Genomic DNA, 17,021 nt, shown 5'->3' with positions numbered 1-17,021 from the left:
TGGCTTCGTCACATTTTCCGGTCACCGGAGAAAGCGGGCCCACATGGGTGTCAAGTAAAGAAGCATCAATGCAACACAACCGATTCTGTTGCAAGAAAATGCTAAGCCATTTTAATAAAGACAAAGTTGTGTTTAGGAATCTTGACATAGGAAAAGTGAAACTTGATTGAGTATATATATGTTTGTATTTATAACATTGTGTAATCAACATTTGTTACAGTTTGTTATCTTGTAACTCTTGTTGATAAAGTTGGAAAAAAATAAAAAAAATCAAGTCTTTATGCATAGTTGTAGAAAGCTCAGTGTCCACTCTATACTTCTAGCTACCCGCCCTCTTTCTCCGGTGGCTTCGTCACATTTTCCGGTCACCGGAGAAAGCGGGCCCACACGGGTGTCAAGTAAAGAAGCATCAATGCAAACACAACCGCTCTAACTCTGCCCCAAACAACGGTGAAAAAGAGAGTGGCAACAAACAGATACAAACCAGGATTGGCTTTGCAAGAACACGACTTTGTCACGGGGCGAAATTCACGGCGGCTTCCTCCGTGATCAGACGACGGAGCCACCGTGGATGATCTCGTGTTTTTCAAGGAGGGACGAGAGCCGGGGCTTCTGATCGAAACCTTAGCCTCCTCGACTCCTCTTCCTCTTCTCCGTTGCGTCGCACTCTTCGGTTGGAGGAGCAGCTGGCGGACGTTTCGATCGGAGATCTTTATTTTCTGCGAGAGGAAATGCGGAACCATTATTGATCTTCCTTGATAAAAAAGAAAGAGAGAAAAACTTTAGTGACGAAACTAATTAACTAACTAACTAACCAGTGAGGTCTTGAGTAGGAGGATTTCAAGAACATGAGAGAGTGGCCTTTTTGAGCTTTTTCTTTTGTTTATTTGATTTGTTTGGGTTTCCAAAGGGTGGAAGCAAGAGAAGAAGCTTTTCTTCATCATTTATGAAAAATTTGCAGGGGATTTCATGTTTATCAAAGATTGAAAAATGGAGAGTTAAAAACAAGAAATTGAGAGGAGGAAGAAGAAGTAGTGGTCAAAGAGAAAAAAACAAAGTGGTGCATTAGTTGGGTAAGTGGTTCGAGTTGGTTATTGCAAGGCCGGCAATGCCAATTTTTGGATTTTTCTCCTTTTTTTGGGTTTATTTTAAGTGATAAATTTATATCTTATTATATATTATCTTTTTATATATAGGGTTAAAAGGCAAACAAGCCATTTATAAGGGATTGCTATTTAAAAGGAGAAACTATAATTTTTATGAATGAACGAAATTAATAACTAGGGTGTGTTTGATATATAAATTGAGATAAAGGGTGATAAATAAAATTTAGATAAATAATATCTAGATAAATAATAAGAGGGGAGGAGATATTAAATTTCTCAGTGAAACGGTGATATAAGAGCGGGCCTCTCGTTTAATGTGGACTTTCTTGTTAATCAATATTACTATTAAACGCTTAGATAAGACATGATTATTTATTTATTTTGCTTTATTTGACGTTGACGAAAGCATCAATTAGTATTTTACTTTTTTTAGAGAGAGAGAGTAATTTGAACCTTGTTTTTTCTTCTTCTTTTTTGAGAATTACAAGATTTGAACCATTTTTTGAGAGAGTATTTTATTAAGATTTCAAACCATTTTCTGGGCTTAGATATGTTCACCAGGCCCATGAAGCCCACAAAACTTAGAGAGGGCCTATTGGATAATTAAGACTCGCTTTGTCATATAAAAAGGGAAGAAGAGTGATTTTATTCATAGCCTTCATTTTACTCATTATAACCTATATCTAAAATAATAATATAGGTATAAATTTATCATTTTATCCTATAATATAGTTCAAAGATGACATTTTACTCATTATAGCCAATATCTAAAATAATAATATAATATAGATATATATTTATCATTTTATCATATCATGTAGCTCAAAGATGACATTTCACAGTCTGCAGGCATTTTCCAAGGCTTTGACAGAAAATTATCTTCTCTACCTTAATCATCTCGTATTTCAGACTCACATGAAAAATGATACAGATGCACGAAGAAATCAAAATTTTGCTCTCTCTCTCTCTCTCACACACATTTTTCAGTCAAATTTAGTGCTGAAGTGGCCGACAGAAATCCTACGTGTTCAAATCCGACGATTATTAAAATGACGTTGGTTTGTAAAGATAACAAAATTGGACGAGATAACATCATTTCAGACGACTGCTTCAGCGTTAAATTTGACTGATAAATATGCAAGATAGCAAAATGAATAATTTTAATATAAATTTTAAAGTAATTGTGTATAAAATGAGAATTTTTTAAAAGTGAAGGAAAAAGAGTATGAAAATCAAAAAGCATCAATAAGAACTAAACTATGTTCAAATATGGATGGAATTCTTTTCTGGTCATATATTCTCTTAAGTTCCAAGAAAATACAAGAGGTTGACTGGAGTCAAACTAATTTGTTTTATTGCATACGCGTCAATTCGTCAATAAAGGCTTCTATAAAACAATTATTTTCACAATGAATATTGATGGAATGCTACATTTACATTGTAACGAACTATTTAATGTGTAATTTGCCTTTTTGAGACATTAATCATTATTTCCCTCAAAATATTCAAAACATTAGTAGCTACTATATTGCTATTAAACCAATCGTGTGCAATATATTCCCACTATATATATAAACTGAATTTTTTTCCCACTATACAATAAAGATGGTAGAGTTTAATATTCGGAAAATATTGTTACTTGAAATTAACAATATTTCAATTAGATTCATATTAGTGTTACCCAGTGCAATTGTTACTGGCCACTTTAATAAATTATTTCAATTTAACAAAGAAGTTGCTTAAATTGTTTAAACCGTGCCTCAAATAAATAATTAAATGGTCATTCACGCTTAAATACTTGATTTTTTTTTTCAGATTATTTTGATTTTTTTTCATAAATTTTAAAGTTATCAAAAAAATATACGAATTTTATAACTTGTAATTTTACCACGATTTCGAATCACGTCCAAATGATATCTCAAAAATTCGGCATGGATCAAAAGACTCGTTTAACAAACGACGTCGTACAGATCGCACATTATAGCATCATCGTTTCATGAGGCAAGTGAAAGAAAGTATAAAGAACATTGTAATTTACATGTACGTTGGATTTCTAAAATGTCATGTCAGTTTTAATTCTGACGTAATTTAAAATTATGGTAAAATTATTAATCATACTATTTATTTTTTCTTTGATCATTTTTAATATTGTTCGTTTACGGGGGCAACAGAGGACAAAAGAAGAAAATTTCGTAGTGAAAGAACGTGAAAAAAATTAAAATAGACTCAAAATTTGTGTATTTAAGTGCCAATAACTTAAGAAAAATATATATATCGTCGTTCTCATTTTAGCAAGAAAAAAGATATGTATGAAAAATAATAGTACTATGTCTATTATTGTTATGTTGTGTAATAAATAACACAACGGTATAGTGGGCCAATTAAATATTGAAGTTCGAATATGAGAGCACTTTCCTTTCCGCGTTTTAGTATTTTTTTTTCAATTTAGTAATTACTCATTTAATTAGCAACTTTGCTTTCCTGGATAAGATGACGCAAGATAAGTGACGTAACGTAAGCATTTATTATTTATTTTTTTCAGTTTGACGTGTACTGCCAACATGACGTTTGGTCCAAACACGTTAAATATCGGTGATTGGATTATTTTTGCAGACCACAAATAAGAAAAAAAGTGAAACGATGGATATTATTTTGTAATTATATATCCTTAAAATGAGATATTTTTTAGAAAACGCTCAAACGATGGGCTAGAACTGATATTTACTCTTTATTTTTTTCAAGTATGTTTTCTACTCTATCTTCGTTTATAAAAATTATGGTATTTTTATTTATTTAATTTAAATTTAATATTTATAAAAAATTTAACCATTCAACATATTAACTTTAATGGGTTTCTTTCTCTACTCAACTTTCATATAATAGAATTGAAACTGATATTGTAGAGTTGTCGTTTATTATAAAGTTCTCTAATTAATTAGTTTAATCCAATTTAATTATATTTAATTGAATTAATTACTAAGCTTTAATTGAAAATTAATAATTAAAATCCAAAATTAATATCTAATTAATCCTAATTAATTAATTTACATTTAGATTAATTTTGATCATCATCTCTTTGTATTTTAATTGGTTCATCCATTTCCAACAGCTCATTGTTTTTACGATTCCTACTGCTTTTTATATTCATCTCGTATAATGCAAAATTCTCTAAGTCAATATAAATCTTTACGATTAATGTAGACATATTATATATGCCAATTTTTTTTACGATTCCTACTGCTTTTTATGACTAATTGCTAAACATGTTCCATCACGAAAATTTGGACAGTTTTCCGATTAATCTTAGGTTTTCCCATCAATTAATCTACTAATTAATAATTTCCCACTCGATCTTGATTAATTCTTAATGATGTTTTTTTTTAATACTCCCTCCAATCTTTTTTATAAGTCGCCCTCAGCTTTTACACAAGTTTTAATAAACAAAAAATTAACCTAAACTAACCTTATTTAAAGAGCAAAAAGGAAGAGAAAAGACGCAAGAGGGCAAAGGAAACTAGGGAGAAGAAACGACCTCATTAGATAAAGATTTGACTATAATTAATGAGATTAGCTAGGGATAGATAGGGTAACTAAATGTAAAACGCCTTATATTTTGCAAATATTTTTTTTTATAAACGACTTATAAAAAAGATTGGAGGGAGTAATAATTATCTAATAATTTATAGACCTAACCTCCCACAAAACATGAGAAAAGTTTGCGCACTTGACCAATTCTTGTCGAAAAATTGTTTGCTCCCTTGAAAAAAGTTGATGTAAAGTAAATGGATCCACACTCAAAGTAAATTTCACTAGAATTCATCGATCACTAATCACATAAAAGTGAAATAAACTTTATAAATAGTCAACAAAGACAAAGATTTTGAACATTTTTTGTTAAATACTAAAGTTGGGAAGAATTGAGTTAGTCCGTTAAATTAAATGATGGACAAGGCCCCGATATAAACTAAAGAGGGAAATCTTATTATAGTCATCTTTCATAAAAACATAAGTTTTAAAGCCCTAGTTTATAATAGATAAGTTATATAGTAATTTTAAGTTTAAAAGACTATAACACCCTTTGACTTTTTTGTACTTGATGGTGTACAAGATGACACCACCGGGTACACCATGGAGTACTCGATGGTGTACAAGGTGGTGTCATCGTGTATACCCTTTGTCATCGTGTCATCGAAGTACTCGATGGTGTACACGGTGGTGTCATCGTGTAATCGAAGTACTCGATGGTGTTATAGAAAATTTTCAGTTTTTTCATTACTCGACTGTGTACTCGATGGCACCATCGAGTACAAAAAAGTCAAAGGGTTTTATAGTCTTTTAAGTCTAAAATAGTTATATAAACTAGAGCTATAAAACTTATGCTTTTATGAAAGATGGCTATATGTGATAATTCCTACTAAAGGATTATCTAACGTTAAATACGTCATCAGATATGAGCTTCAATCGGAACATAGACACCGTCTAATAAATTTTGATTGATCCTTCATATTTGTTATAGTTAGCTATCATACGCATGAATATTTTATATGCTCACACACACATACAAACAAAAATTTTATTCCATTAGACATAGATAAAAACCAACATAGAAATCATTTCTTTTGATATGATATGTTAAATTCAAGTAACAAATGTGATACTATATATAATATGTATAAATTTGAAATTTGATTCCAACTGATTAATTCTAGCGAAACCCTAAATATAAATAGGAAATTTGGTTCCAATTTCTATACATATATGCCTTTATAATTTACTTTTCCAGCAACATTTACACTTTCACAATGCAAGTTGATATATATATATATTTTTAAAAATTTGTTACAACCAAAGAAAGAAAAAAACTCACTCACACTCTAGCTCATAGGGTGACTCGAACCCCCCGACCTATTGGTTGAAGGAGAAGAATCTTACCAACAGACTGCGCTTCATCGTTCAATGCAATTTGATACTCCATATACTAATATGAGTAATTAATAACTTAACAATAATAATCATAAGTCCAAATATGTATGCCTTGACATTTTAATCCATATGCTGCAAAAGTCAAAAGTCCATTTCATATTTGCACTCTTTATACAAAGAAAATATTAACTATATATAATATCAAAAAGTTGCTTGAAAATTCGAAAAGGAAAACAAGTCTTTCGGAAATTAAGTGGAAAAGCTAAAATATAGTTAGAAAAACTATGTCAATAATGCTCAGCATAACTACTTAACTACTTTACTATATTTTCCCTTATATGTGATCATGTGGAGTATTACAAATGATAATCAATTAAATGTTACATATAGTATATAGAAATTGAAAGCACTCAATTATATTCTTGTCTATTAATATATTTAATTATAATTGAACCAAAATTCGTAACAAGACTCAGTCATAAAACATAAAATAGACAGAGTTCTGACATTTTTGGTACTGAAAGTGACTTAATTAATTGAATAAAGATATTTTAGATAATTCATCACCAATGACATAAGCTAATTAGGACAACACATCATAGTATTAATATGAACATAAATTCAGACTCAACTGTAAATTTAATTATAAAAAACAAAAAACTACACAATTAATTCTTTCTTTTTTTTTTTCTTCTTTTTTCATATATAGTTACATGAAACCGGTATATATCTACAATAGCTATAACTAATATGCAAATATTTTGAAGTTTGGTGGAAGTTTCAAGTTATTAGTAATATATATCAAAATCACTAGTGTGAACTGAATATAATATTCAAATCAATTAAATACATCGATCGCGTGATTTTGATATATATTACTAATAACGTGAGTTATTAGTAACATCGATCACGTGAGTTTGCTGGGCCAACTATATGTTTCCTGCAGACTCACTTATATATTGTTGGACAAAATTCTTTTCTGTAATTTTAAATTTTTATGAATATACTTTCATTGATCAAACCAAATCAGCTGAAACACCTAAGGCAACAAACCAACTTGATGAAAAAAAAAAAAAAATTGGATTTTCACACAATTCTATCTTGCAAACAATCTAATGATCTAACAAATAATTAATTTCACTAGTTAATTAAGATTGGGATTCAATGAATCTTGTCATCATTAATTATATATATATGTCTTTGGCGATAACATATTATATATATTCTCATAATTAACTAATTCTTGGTAATTAGTGGAGGGTCTTAATCAAAATAATTAGCTCACGTGCGGATTAAGTTGCTGGCGGCGGTTGGCCACCGCGTTAAATTAATTCTTCTTCATCAACTTATATTCATGGCATAAAAAAAAAGACAAATTAAAGGTCGTTTAACATTCAATTTAACACAGTTTTGCATGGATTAGTCAGTCCCATTTGCAAATTAATTCATTAACAAAGTTGTATAATTGTGGGGTTATTGTTGGAAAATCCCTAAAAATGTAAATTTTCTGGTTTATATCGTAACTTTTTTATTTGTCAGAAAATACATGAATTTAATATTAATTCTGATTCGTTCTACGACGGGCTATTTCATCCGAATTCAATTTAATGTCGCAATGAGAAAAATTGCAAGTCGTGGGACTGTTCAGTTAAATACATGCATTTTCTGACAAAAAATATGTCATAATATAAACCATAAATTAAAATCGACAAACTTTGGGTATTTTTCCGGCAATAAACCCCTATAATTAAAGGAAGAGAAGTTGGAGTTATTTAGGCGGCTAATCACTACAAGAAAAATGCAAAAACACTACACCTAAAAGACAAGTGTTTTAACAAAAAACCGTGGTCATAGACTCTAAAAGCGTGGTTGTAGATAAAACCGTGGTCTTTTAGCATTTTTTCATGCTAAAAGACCACGGTTTTTTAGTAGCCTAGTCGTTTCAGTGTGGTGGTACTTAATGTATGACATCGGTTTTAAAAAACACATGTTAAAGAGGTCAAATAGTGTAGTCTTATTGAATTAATTTAATTAATAATTAAAAAATACTTTTTCAAATCCCTAATTAATCCTAACAGTACACAAAATTAACCGCGTCTGCTAATTCACACCCGTCTCTGCCGCGACGCCGCGCGCCTCCTCTGCGCTGCCTGCGCGCGTCTGCTCTCCCTCCGCCGCCTGCCTGCGCGCCGCCTGCTTCGCTTGCTCCGCCTAGCTACTCCGCGCGCCGCCTGCTTCGCTTGCTCCGCCTACTCCGCGCGCCGCCTGCTCCGCACGCCGCCTGCTTCGCCTGCTCCGCTGCCTGCTGCGCCGTCTGCTTCGCCTGATCCGCCGCCGCCTAATTCGCCTGCTTCACCTGCTCCGCCGCCGCCTGCTCCGCCCCCTACCTGCCTGCTCCGATAAGCTCAGCCCCTAATTCGAAACCCTAGCCTAAAATCAGGTAATAGCTGAATGCAGGGGCTATCTGTAAGGAAGTAGGAATATTGTTCAGATTTGATTCTAAAATGATTTGAGTGTGAATTACTTTCAATGGGCTTGAAAACAAGTTGGTGCTCTTCTTTGGATGATTAATGGTGTCTAGCTTTTCCACTTCTGTTCGATTTTTTCTTTTGCGAATAGGTTGAAAGTAGGCGAAATGTGGGGAGGAGAAGAAGATATGCAACTTTGAGATTCTTGTTATGTAAATTTGGTTATTTTCAGAATTGGATTGAGCTTCATTTTTTTTTCTTCCTTTTTTTTGCTGTTTGTTTGGATTCTTAACGCTGTGTGTATGACTCATTGGGCGTGGTGCTGGATTACTGAAATTTTAATTTCTACGATTTTGAGCTTTGGTTCATTTTTGTTGATTGTGCTTCGACTTCTGTAGTGTGGAGTAACTAATATTTGAAGCGTTAGTGTGCTTGAAGTCATTGTATTTTAATGAAGGAGCAGCATTGGACTTATGTGTTTGTCTTGCTCTTTTAGTTCAGTCCATGACCGATTGTTTTCCTCATTCCTTATCAAGAGCTATTTGCTGGCCTTTAGAAGATTGAACACGAGTGTTTATAGGATGTAGGCCTGCTTTTCTTGACTTATTGCATTGTATATTGGAAGAGAGATGTAGTTATTTGGGTTTTATTTATTTCTTGATGTTTTTCCATCGGTGGTATGGTTGATCTGCAGTGATGGTGCGCGGTCTTGCTTTCCGCGACGCCGCCCAAGCCGCCGAGGAAGGTGCCCAAAACGCCTCACAAGGTACGCTTTTGTTGTGGATTATGTTTCTGTAGTTGGAAGGAATGTATGTTGATTTCTATGGGATTCTGATAGTTGGTTCTGAATCCTGATAACATCAAGCTCATTTTTGAACGAATCAGCTCATATTTTCCACTAATAATTGATCGTATTTAGAATCTCGATGCGTTGTTAGCTTTGCTTATATAGCGCTCGAAATGGAACTGAACTTTAGTGGCATGACTAGAAAATTATTTGTTTCACATTTAGAGACCTAAGGTATACTTGCTTAGTTAGCATGTAAAAATGGAGCTGAACTGAGTAGCAAAATTATTACTTAGTTATGATCTTTGGACCAAGAAAGATCATCAGTCAAATAAAACTTTTCTGTATGAGAACCATATATAATTATTTACAGTTAGCTTGAATTGTGTTTATCTATCTATCACTCTGTTCTTTTCTGCTTTTCACTATGACTGAAAAAATGCAGAAATTTTCCTAATGTAGAGTTGGAAATTGGGATTTTTAGGTCACCAAGCGCATCATTATTCAACTAAGTGAGTGTATTATTGCAGGTACTAGATGCACCATCGCTTCAAGATGACTTCTATCTGAACTTGGTTGACTGGTCGTCTCAGAATGTTCTTGCTGTGGGATTGGGAACTTGTGTTTATTTATGGAGTGCTTCGAATAGTAAAGTGAGTTCTAAATTTTAGTATTTACTTGAATGGCTTCTTTCATTGCTTTCTGTCTTGTTTCATTATGCAAGAATCATCCAACTGAGAGGTCATTTATTGACAGGTTACAAAGTTGTGTGACTTGGGACCCAATGACAGTGTCTGCTCGGTCCAATGGACTCGAGAGGGCTCGTACATATCAGTCGGAACAAGTCTCGGTCAGGTTCAGGTAAATATCGCTGACTTGCTGAAATGTTTTCAGTGAGAAGCTAGCATTATGGATGTCCATTTGAAAGGCAGAAGCATGTATGGTTTATGGTGTAGGTTTGGGATGGAACTCAGTGCAAGCGTAAAGAATGGGCGGACTGTGTACAAGATCATATACTTGAGTAAAGAGGTAATGAATGATCTTTATAATTTTGCAATACGTCGTGCATGTGTTGCTACATATATTTCTACATTTCTTATATCAAATTATTATAATCTATGTGTTCTACTTATTATTGATATTAGGTTATATATGATATGGTGCGTTATTGATTCTATGTATTCATTGATTCTATGTGTAGCTATATATTTTTTTGCTACGTGAAGTAATGCATTTTTTCTTTATTTTTGTCCATTTATTTTATGCAGGTATGACGTTGCTAGTTTGGATGCAAAGTGGAAAAATGTCATATACACTTGAAAGTTTTAGTTGACGCTTAGTGAAGAACATTGCTTAGTTGCATATTTTGGTTGGTAGAATTATGTTTAAAGTACAATGCAAAAAATTCTAGTCCGTTGAACTAATTCCCGTTTCTAGATTATTGTAATGACTCTTGAATATTAAACTTTATTTAAATTTATGTGCTTTGATTTGTGTTTATTATTTATGAAATTAGTTGGATATTAAATAATTAGATAATTATTGAAATAGGGGAAAAAAAATGCTAATAGACCATAATTTTAAATCGTGCTAAAAGACCACGGTTTTTAAAGTGTATTCTATTTTACTTTTGTTTCGCTAAAAGACCACGGTTTTAAAAGTGTGGTCTATTAGCGCATGTGATATGCTAAAAGACAACAGTTTTAAAACCGTAGTGTATTAGCGTGTGCGATATATATACGACCACAGTTTGAAAACCGTGGTCTATTAGCGCCCATCTACCACTACACTACCTACAACAACACTCTTTTTACCCCTACGACTACGGTTTTTAACACTAGTCTATCAGCATTTTTCTTGTAGTGAATTAAGCTTAGATTATAAAATTTTTACTAAAGAAAGATCAATGAATGCAAGTCAAGTTTCTTTAATCGATCAAACATCAATGAATCAAGTCCAGTTTCTTTGCTCCCAACCGTGGCTCATATCTACTTTTAATCCACATTTATATAAATAATCTAAAAATTAGGGCTTCGATGTTACTTCGCATGTTGAAAGTTGACAATTCCTTAAACACGGTTTAATACTTGACCACCAATTAATTAACTTCTCTCTAATCTCTCTCACTTCCTACCACTCTTAAATAAGACTGAAGTGAAGTGGCTTCCACACTTTGGTAAGAAAATCTCCCTCTCAAAAAAAAAAGTAGAGAGAGAGAGAGAGAGATGGTGAGGCCAGCTTCCATTGACAAAAATGGAATGAGAAGTGGAGCTTGGAGTGAAGAAGAAGACAACAAATTGAGGGCTTGTATTAATCAATTCAAGAACCACAAGGTCCCCAACTGGCGGTTGCTGCCGTCGGTCGCCGGTAAGCCCAAATTCTCCGATTAGGGTTTCTTTTGGAAACACAATTAACTAGAACTTAATCGATCGATTCAATCAATAATATTTTTTTAGGGGGGTTCAAGGATGCTAATTTAATCGATCGATTCAATCAATAATATTTTTTTGGGGGGGTTCAAGGATGCTAATTTAACCCTAGTTCTTTGTATGAAAACCCTAATTATTTGGATTTTTTTTTCTTGTATGGGGCTTAGTGAAATCAATTTATATTCTCAGTTGAAGTGATCATCATATCACACAAAGAAATTTAATTAACACACACAACGCCTAAAGGACTAATTTTTTTTAGAGTTACCATTAATTCACACTAGATGACTAGAACCTCTAACATAGAGAGTGTTTAATTGGTTAAGGTTATTTCAAATATAGCTTATAAGTTCTAACAACTTATAAGATGTTTCAAGAGCTCCGACGAAAAAAATTGAAGAGAGATAAACTTGAAAGAGCATATGAGAAATAACAAACCATATATTTGTAAAATGATTGCATAAACGAATATAAAAATATAAGTTGGGGTAAAGAGACTTTAGAGCAGCTTCAATATAAGCTGTTTATGAGCTCATTTTGCCAAATACTTTGAATCAAGGAGCTAATAAGTTACTAAGAAACTTATAATAAAGTTGTTTTAAAAAGTTTTTATGCTCAGCCATGCACTCTTTTATTGCTTAGATGAAAAACGTCTTACCAATTGAGTTGTGTTTTTTTTTTTTTTTTTGTTAAACTAGACCTTAATAAGTGGTGATTTTTACGTATGATTCCATGATGACAAGTTTGTATTTTTTTTAAACTTTTTTTTGTGAATTACATTATAAGTAACAAATTTGATTGAAATTAATTTAAGGGCTGAAGAGGTGCGGGAAGAGTTGCAGGCTGCGTTGGGTGAACTATTTGAAGCCTGGTCTCAAACGAGGCAACTTCACCAAAGATGAAGAAAATCTCATCATTCAACTACACAATCAACTTGGAAACAAGTATGATTAATATTGCTATATTTTTATTTCATTATAAGAAAAAAAAAAGAGAGAAATTAATTTTGTTCAATCTATATAATTAATCACTAATCAATTCCTTACCAAAATAAAAATATAAAAAAATTCACACAGATGGTCAGCCATTGCTGCACACTTTCCCGGAAGAACTGACAACGATATCAAGAACTACTGGCACGCCCACGTGGCGAAACGGCGCAACGGCTCGATGAAGATTCGGAATCTGGCTCAGGAAGAGCAATCTTCCGACAGCAATTCTAGTACCATAACAACTGGTCTGAATCAAAACACACCTGCACCTTCCAAGGTTGCCTTGTTCAGCCAATTAGGTTTAGAAAACATCGGTGTTTTCGAGTCGAATGCAGACTCAGATTTCAATCCTGCTGCTGCTGCTGATGATGATGATGATGATCTATATCAACACAAGTTTTTTGATGAGCAAGAATTTGATCATGAGCAAGTTTGTTCCCTACTTGATTGGGGGGATTTGAGTGCTGCAAAATCCCAGCTAGATTTCATGAGTGAGCCAGTTGATAAAGACGACTTCTTCAACATAAATTTTGGTGATGTATTGTGGGGAATATAGGAGTATAGTTGAGCTATATAAATATGAGCAACATGTGCTTGCTTGATTCCTATATATGATCATATATAATACAATTTTGTGTAGTAATTAATTTCTGTTTGTAGTATATATCCCATGAATAAGTTGCTCATATATGATCAGGATCTTGAGGGGTATTAATTTGTGTTTTTGTTGTAAAATATACGATTTTGGATCTCTTGCATCAAGTGGTGTTGTGGCATATATGATATTGCTGTCTTAAATAGGTGATGTTGTGTACATTGCTATGTATCAAAATGTTGTGGGGTTTTAGTGGAATAAATTTTTGTGTCCCCTTGGGGATTCATAAGGACCAATACTAATGTCGGTTTCACACTTGATTATATTTTTCAAGTGTGATTATGTGTGATTTGTAGGCGATCACACGGGAATATGAGTCTATCCAACAATGTGTCGCTACAAGAATTTCGCTAATAAATAATAGGCAAAAGTTATCGTCTATTAGAAAAACGTCTGTCATAAATGAATAGTCTACATACGTAGGTGCGCTCATAGACAACGGGCTCAGTGCTTGTCGTCTATAAGGCCACCGCCCCGTCGTTTATTTGCTTATAGACGAGCATATTTTGTATAGACAAAACCGATTGTCTATAAAGTAATAGACAGCGATTTATAGACAATTGAAGTTAGCGGCTGTGCAATCTCCCTTGAATTTTTTTTAAAAAATGATATTTTGTTCTCATATTAATTATGGGTAGTAAGTTTCCAAAGGGTTGCAATTAGGGATGGCAACGGGCCGGATCTGGACCGGGTCTGGCCAATACCAGATCCAGATCCGTTTTCATATACCAGATCCAGATCCAAATCCAGATCCGTGGATCTGAAAATTTTGGATCCAGATCCAGATCCGTCAGATCCGCGGGTCCACGGGTCCAGATCCATGGATCTACTATTTTTAAATTAAATTAACAAAATTTCACAAAATCAACAATATCTAATTTCCATCATGAAAAATATAACACAAAATACTTTTATCTAATTACTTTTAGTTTTTATTCTTTTGAATATAATTTATTTATTATTTTTAATTTAATTAATATTATTAGTAAACTAAATATAAAATATAAAATATATATATAATAAAACGGATCCACGGGTCGGATCTGGGCCGGATCCGGATCTAAAATTTCAAGATCCAGATCCAGATCCGTTTTCAAAATTGAGATCCAGATCCGTCGGGTCCAAAAAATTGAGATCCAGATCCATAAAAACGGATCTGGATCCACGGATCTGGACCGGGTCCAAGATCCACTGCCATCCCTAGTTGCAATTTTAGTCTCTTAATACATAATTGACTTCTTCTTTGTAGGAAAACAAGTCATGATTCCGGAGCTAGTTACTTCTTCATAAATACTCATAAAAGAAATCTTACAGTTATGGATGATAAACATTTTTCTTTCAATATTTAAAGTATTTTAAGAATATTTTAATTATGTAAAAAATTTATAGTTTTTTTACAAAGGATAATGAAAATAGCAATTATAGACTTTTTAAAGTAGAAACTAGGGCAATTAGTTCAAAAACAACCGAAATATGGTAAGTTTTACAGTTTCTCACGACTAATTAAAATGGAGGCCTGTCTATGATAGGAATAATCCTATAGTTTACATAATTAAATATGGGTTTTACCCTCCTTAAGTTATAATGAAAATTGTAAAATTATAAAAATAAAAATAAAAAATAGGATTTAAAATTAATACTATAAACTAGTATATATATTTTTATATGTATAATAATGTTAAGTGTAATGATAGAACTTGCCTATCTAATATGTTGCATCCTAGTTGATAGCAATTTAAGTGACACTAAAATTTATACTACAAGTCTTCATATAAGTCGACATAAAATGTAACAATAAACGTGTTTAATTTCTTGGTCATAATTTCTCAGGTTCCAAGAAGATAGAAAAGGTTGACTGAAAGTCAAAATTTATTTATTTTTTCATCCCAGAAGACTGGTAAAAACACTATATCCACGTTTGTATAGAGATAAGGACAAGTTTATTTATTTATTTATTATAAGATTTGGCACAATTTGAAGAAATTCAAAATTGTATGCGACTTGAATATACAATTTTATGGTTGTTTTCGTTTTAGATGGAAATTTACGCGTCGAATCCAACACGTCACAATCATATTTTACTCAGCTAGATTGTTTTTATTTTTATTTTGCTATTAATATTATTTTAAGAGGTATTTGGGAAGTTAAAAATGTATGAATGGTTTGAGAAAAAAAAAAGTTTATCCCATTTTCTTTTTCACATTTTAGAAGTGTTAGATGATAAATCAAAATTACAATAGAAAGGTAAATTAATTACATTCTCTTCAAAAAAAAAAAAAATTCCACGAGAAATTAATAAGTAGACTGATTGGTTATAAATTAAGTACATTTTCTTCAATTTTTTTTCCACAAGAAATAAGTAGAATCACTGTGCACTCAAAAGTGGGAAAACTTCTCACATGCACGCAGGCGAGATTGAATCCAAAACTTCTTACAAATGCCAGTTTTTGAGTGCTTCAGCTTTGCCACTTGAGTTAGGCCTCATCGGAATTTTGCAATCTATTCATAATTACAAATGATATTTATAGATATGTATTTTATTTAAATCATAAATTGCATAATTTATTATAATGATTAAATTTATATGGAAAATATTTATTTATAAGAGATATTTGCTGTAAAATATACGAATTTTCAATAAATTATTATTTTTCTCATTACCTTTAAAATTTTAAGGAAAAAAATACACCATCTTTCAACTTTTTCTGATTTTTTCCACAAGTATAAAACACCCCCAAATAGAAGTTGATTTTAGAATTTTGACTTTGATTTTTTGATACTTAAGCGTGAGGAATTTTCAATTCACAGATACATCGGCTTTATTATGCCACCTTTATTATTCCTCACGCTTAGGTATCAAAAAATCAAAGTCAAAAGCTCTTAAATTAATTCTATTTGGGAGTATTTTGTAATCATGGAAAAAATCAAAAGGTGGTGCATCTTTTTTCAACTTTTAAAGATCATGGAAAAAATTAAAATTTGTTGAAAGTTTTGTGTATTTTACGTCAAATATTCCTATTTATAAGTATGATATTAATAGAGAGTCTATAAAAATTAAAAGTCCTAAAATCAGCTTTTATTTTGGGTATTTTATCACGTGAGAAAAATTAGAAAAGATTGAAAAATGATATTATATTTAAAAAAAAAATTAACATCTAAGAAAAATTAGAATTCGTTCAATTATTTTTGTAGATAAGGGATGGTGATTAAACAATTATTTTTGTAGATAAGGACAAGTTAATTATTATTATTATAAGATTTGGCACAATTTGAAGAAATTCAAAATTGTATGCGACTTGAATATACAATTTTATGGTTGTTTTCGTTTTCGATGGAAATTTACGCGTCGAATCCAACACGTCACAATCATATATTACTCAGCTAGATTGTTTTTATTTTTATTTTGCTATTAATATTATTTTAAGAGGTATTTGGGAAGTTAAAAATGTATGAATGGTTTGAGAAAAAAAAAGTTTATCCCATTTTCTTTTTCACATTTTAGAAGTGTTAGATGATAAATAAAATTATAATAGAAAGGTAAATTAATTACATTCTCTTCAAAAAAAATTCCACAAGAAATTAATAAGTAGACTGATTGGTTATAAATTAAGTACATTTTCTTCAAAAAAAAAATCCCACAAGAATAAGTAGAATCACTATG

General features: G+C 31.9%; 2 protein-coding genes across 2 annotated transcripts in view; one reads left to right on the top strand and one right to left on the bottom strand.

Moving 5' to 3' along the window:
- Positions 1–13,426, top strand: part of LOC131009293 (transcription factor MYB13-like) — a 38,144-nt gene extending 24,718 nt beyond the window's left edge. The window contains exons 2-4 of the mRNA XM_057936589.1: positions 11,481–11,651; positions 12,528–12,657; positions 12,790–13,426. Of these exons, the coding sequence (XP_057792572.1) occupies positions 11,510–11,651; positions 12,528–12,657; positions 12,790–13,261 (744 nt within the window). The 5' untranslated portion in view covers positions 11,481–11,509 and the 3' untranslated portion in view covers positions 13,262–13,426. The remainder of the gene's footprint in view (positions 1–11,480; positions 11,652–12,527; positions 12,658–12,789) is intronic.
- LOC131009317 (uncharacterized) lies at positions 84–1,067 on the bottom strand. Its single transcript, XM_057936616.1, has 2 exons — positions 816–1,067; positions 84–719 (listed from the first exon to the last, which is right to left on the bottom strand). Exons 1-2 carry the CDS (start codon positions 942–944, stop codon positions 366–368), a joined length of 483 nt encoding a protein of 160 aa, XP_057792599.1. The 5' UTR covers positions 945–1,067; the 3' UTR covers positions 84–365.
- Positions 13,427–17,021: the final 3,595 nt, after the last annotated feature.

Source organism: Salvia miltiorrhiza, chromosome 2 (genome assembly GCF_028751815.1).
Source record: "Salvia miltiorrhiza cultivar Shanhuang (shh) chromosome 2, IMPLAD_Smil_shh, whole genome shotgun sequence".
Classification (NCBI taxonomy): Eukaryota; Viridiplantae; Streptophyta; class Magnoliopsida; order Lamiales; family Lamiaceae; genus Salvia; species Salvia miltiorrhiza.
Note: the sequence above shows the minus strand (reverse complement) of the source record. Positions and strands in the feature narration are given on the sequence as shown.

Excerpts from the sequence above, each read along its gene's own strand:
- LOC131009317 (XM_057936616.1), bottom strand. The coding sequence starts at position 944 with ATGATGAAGAAAAGCTTCTTCTCTTGCTTCCACCCTTTGGAAACCCAA. Across the intron at positions 720-815 it reads TCCTACTCAAGACCTCACTG|AAAATAAAGATCTCCGATCG; the intron begins GTTAGTTAGTTA and ends TTCCTCTCGCAG.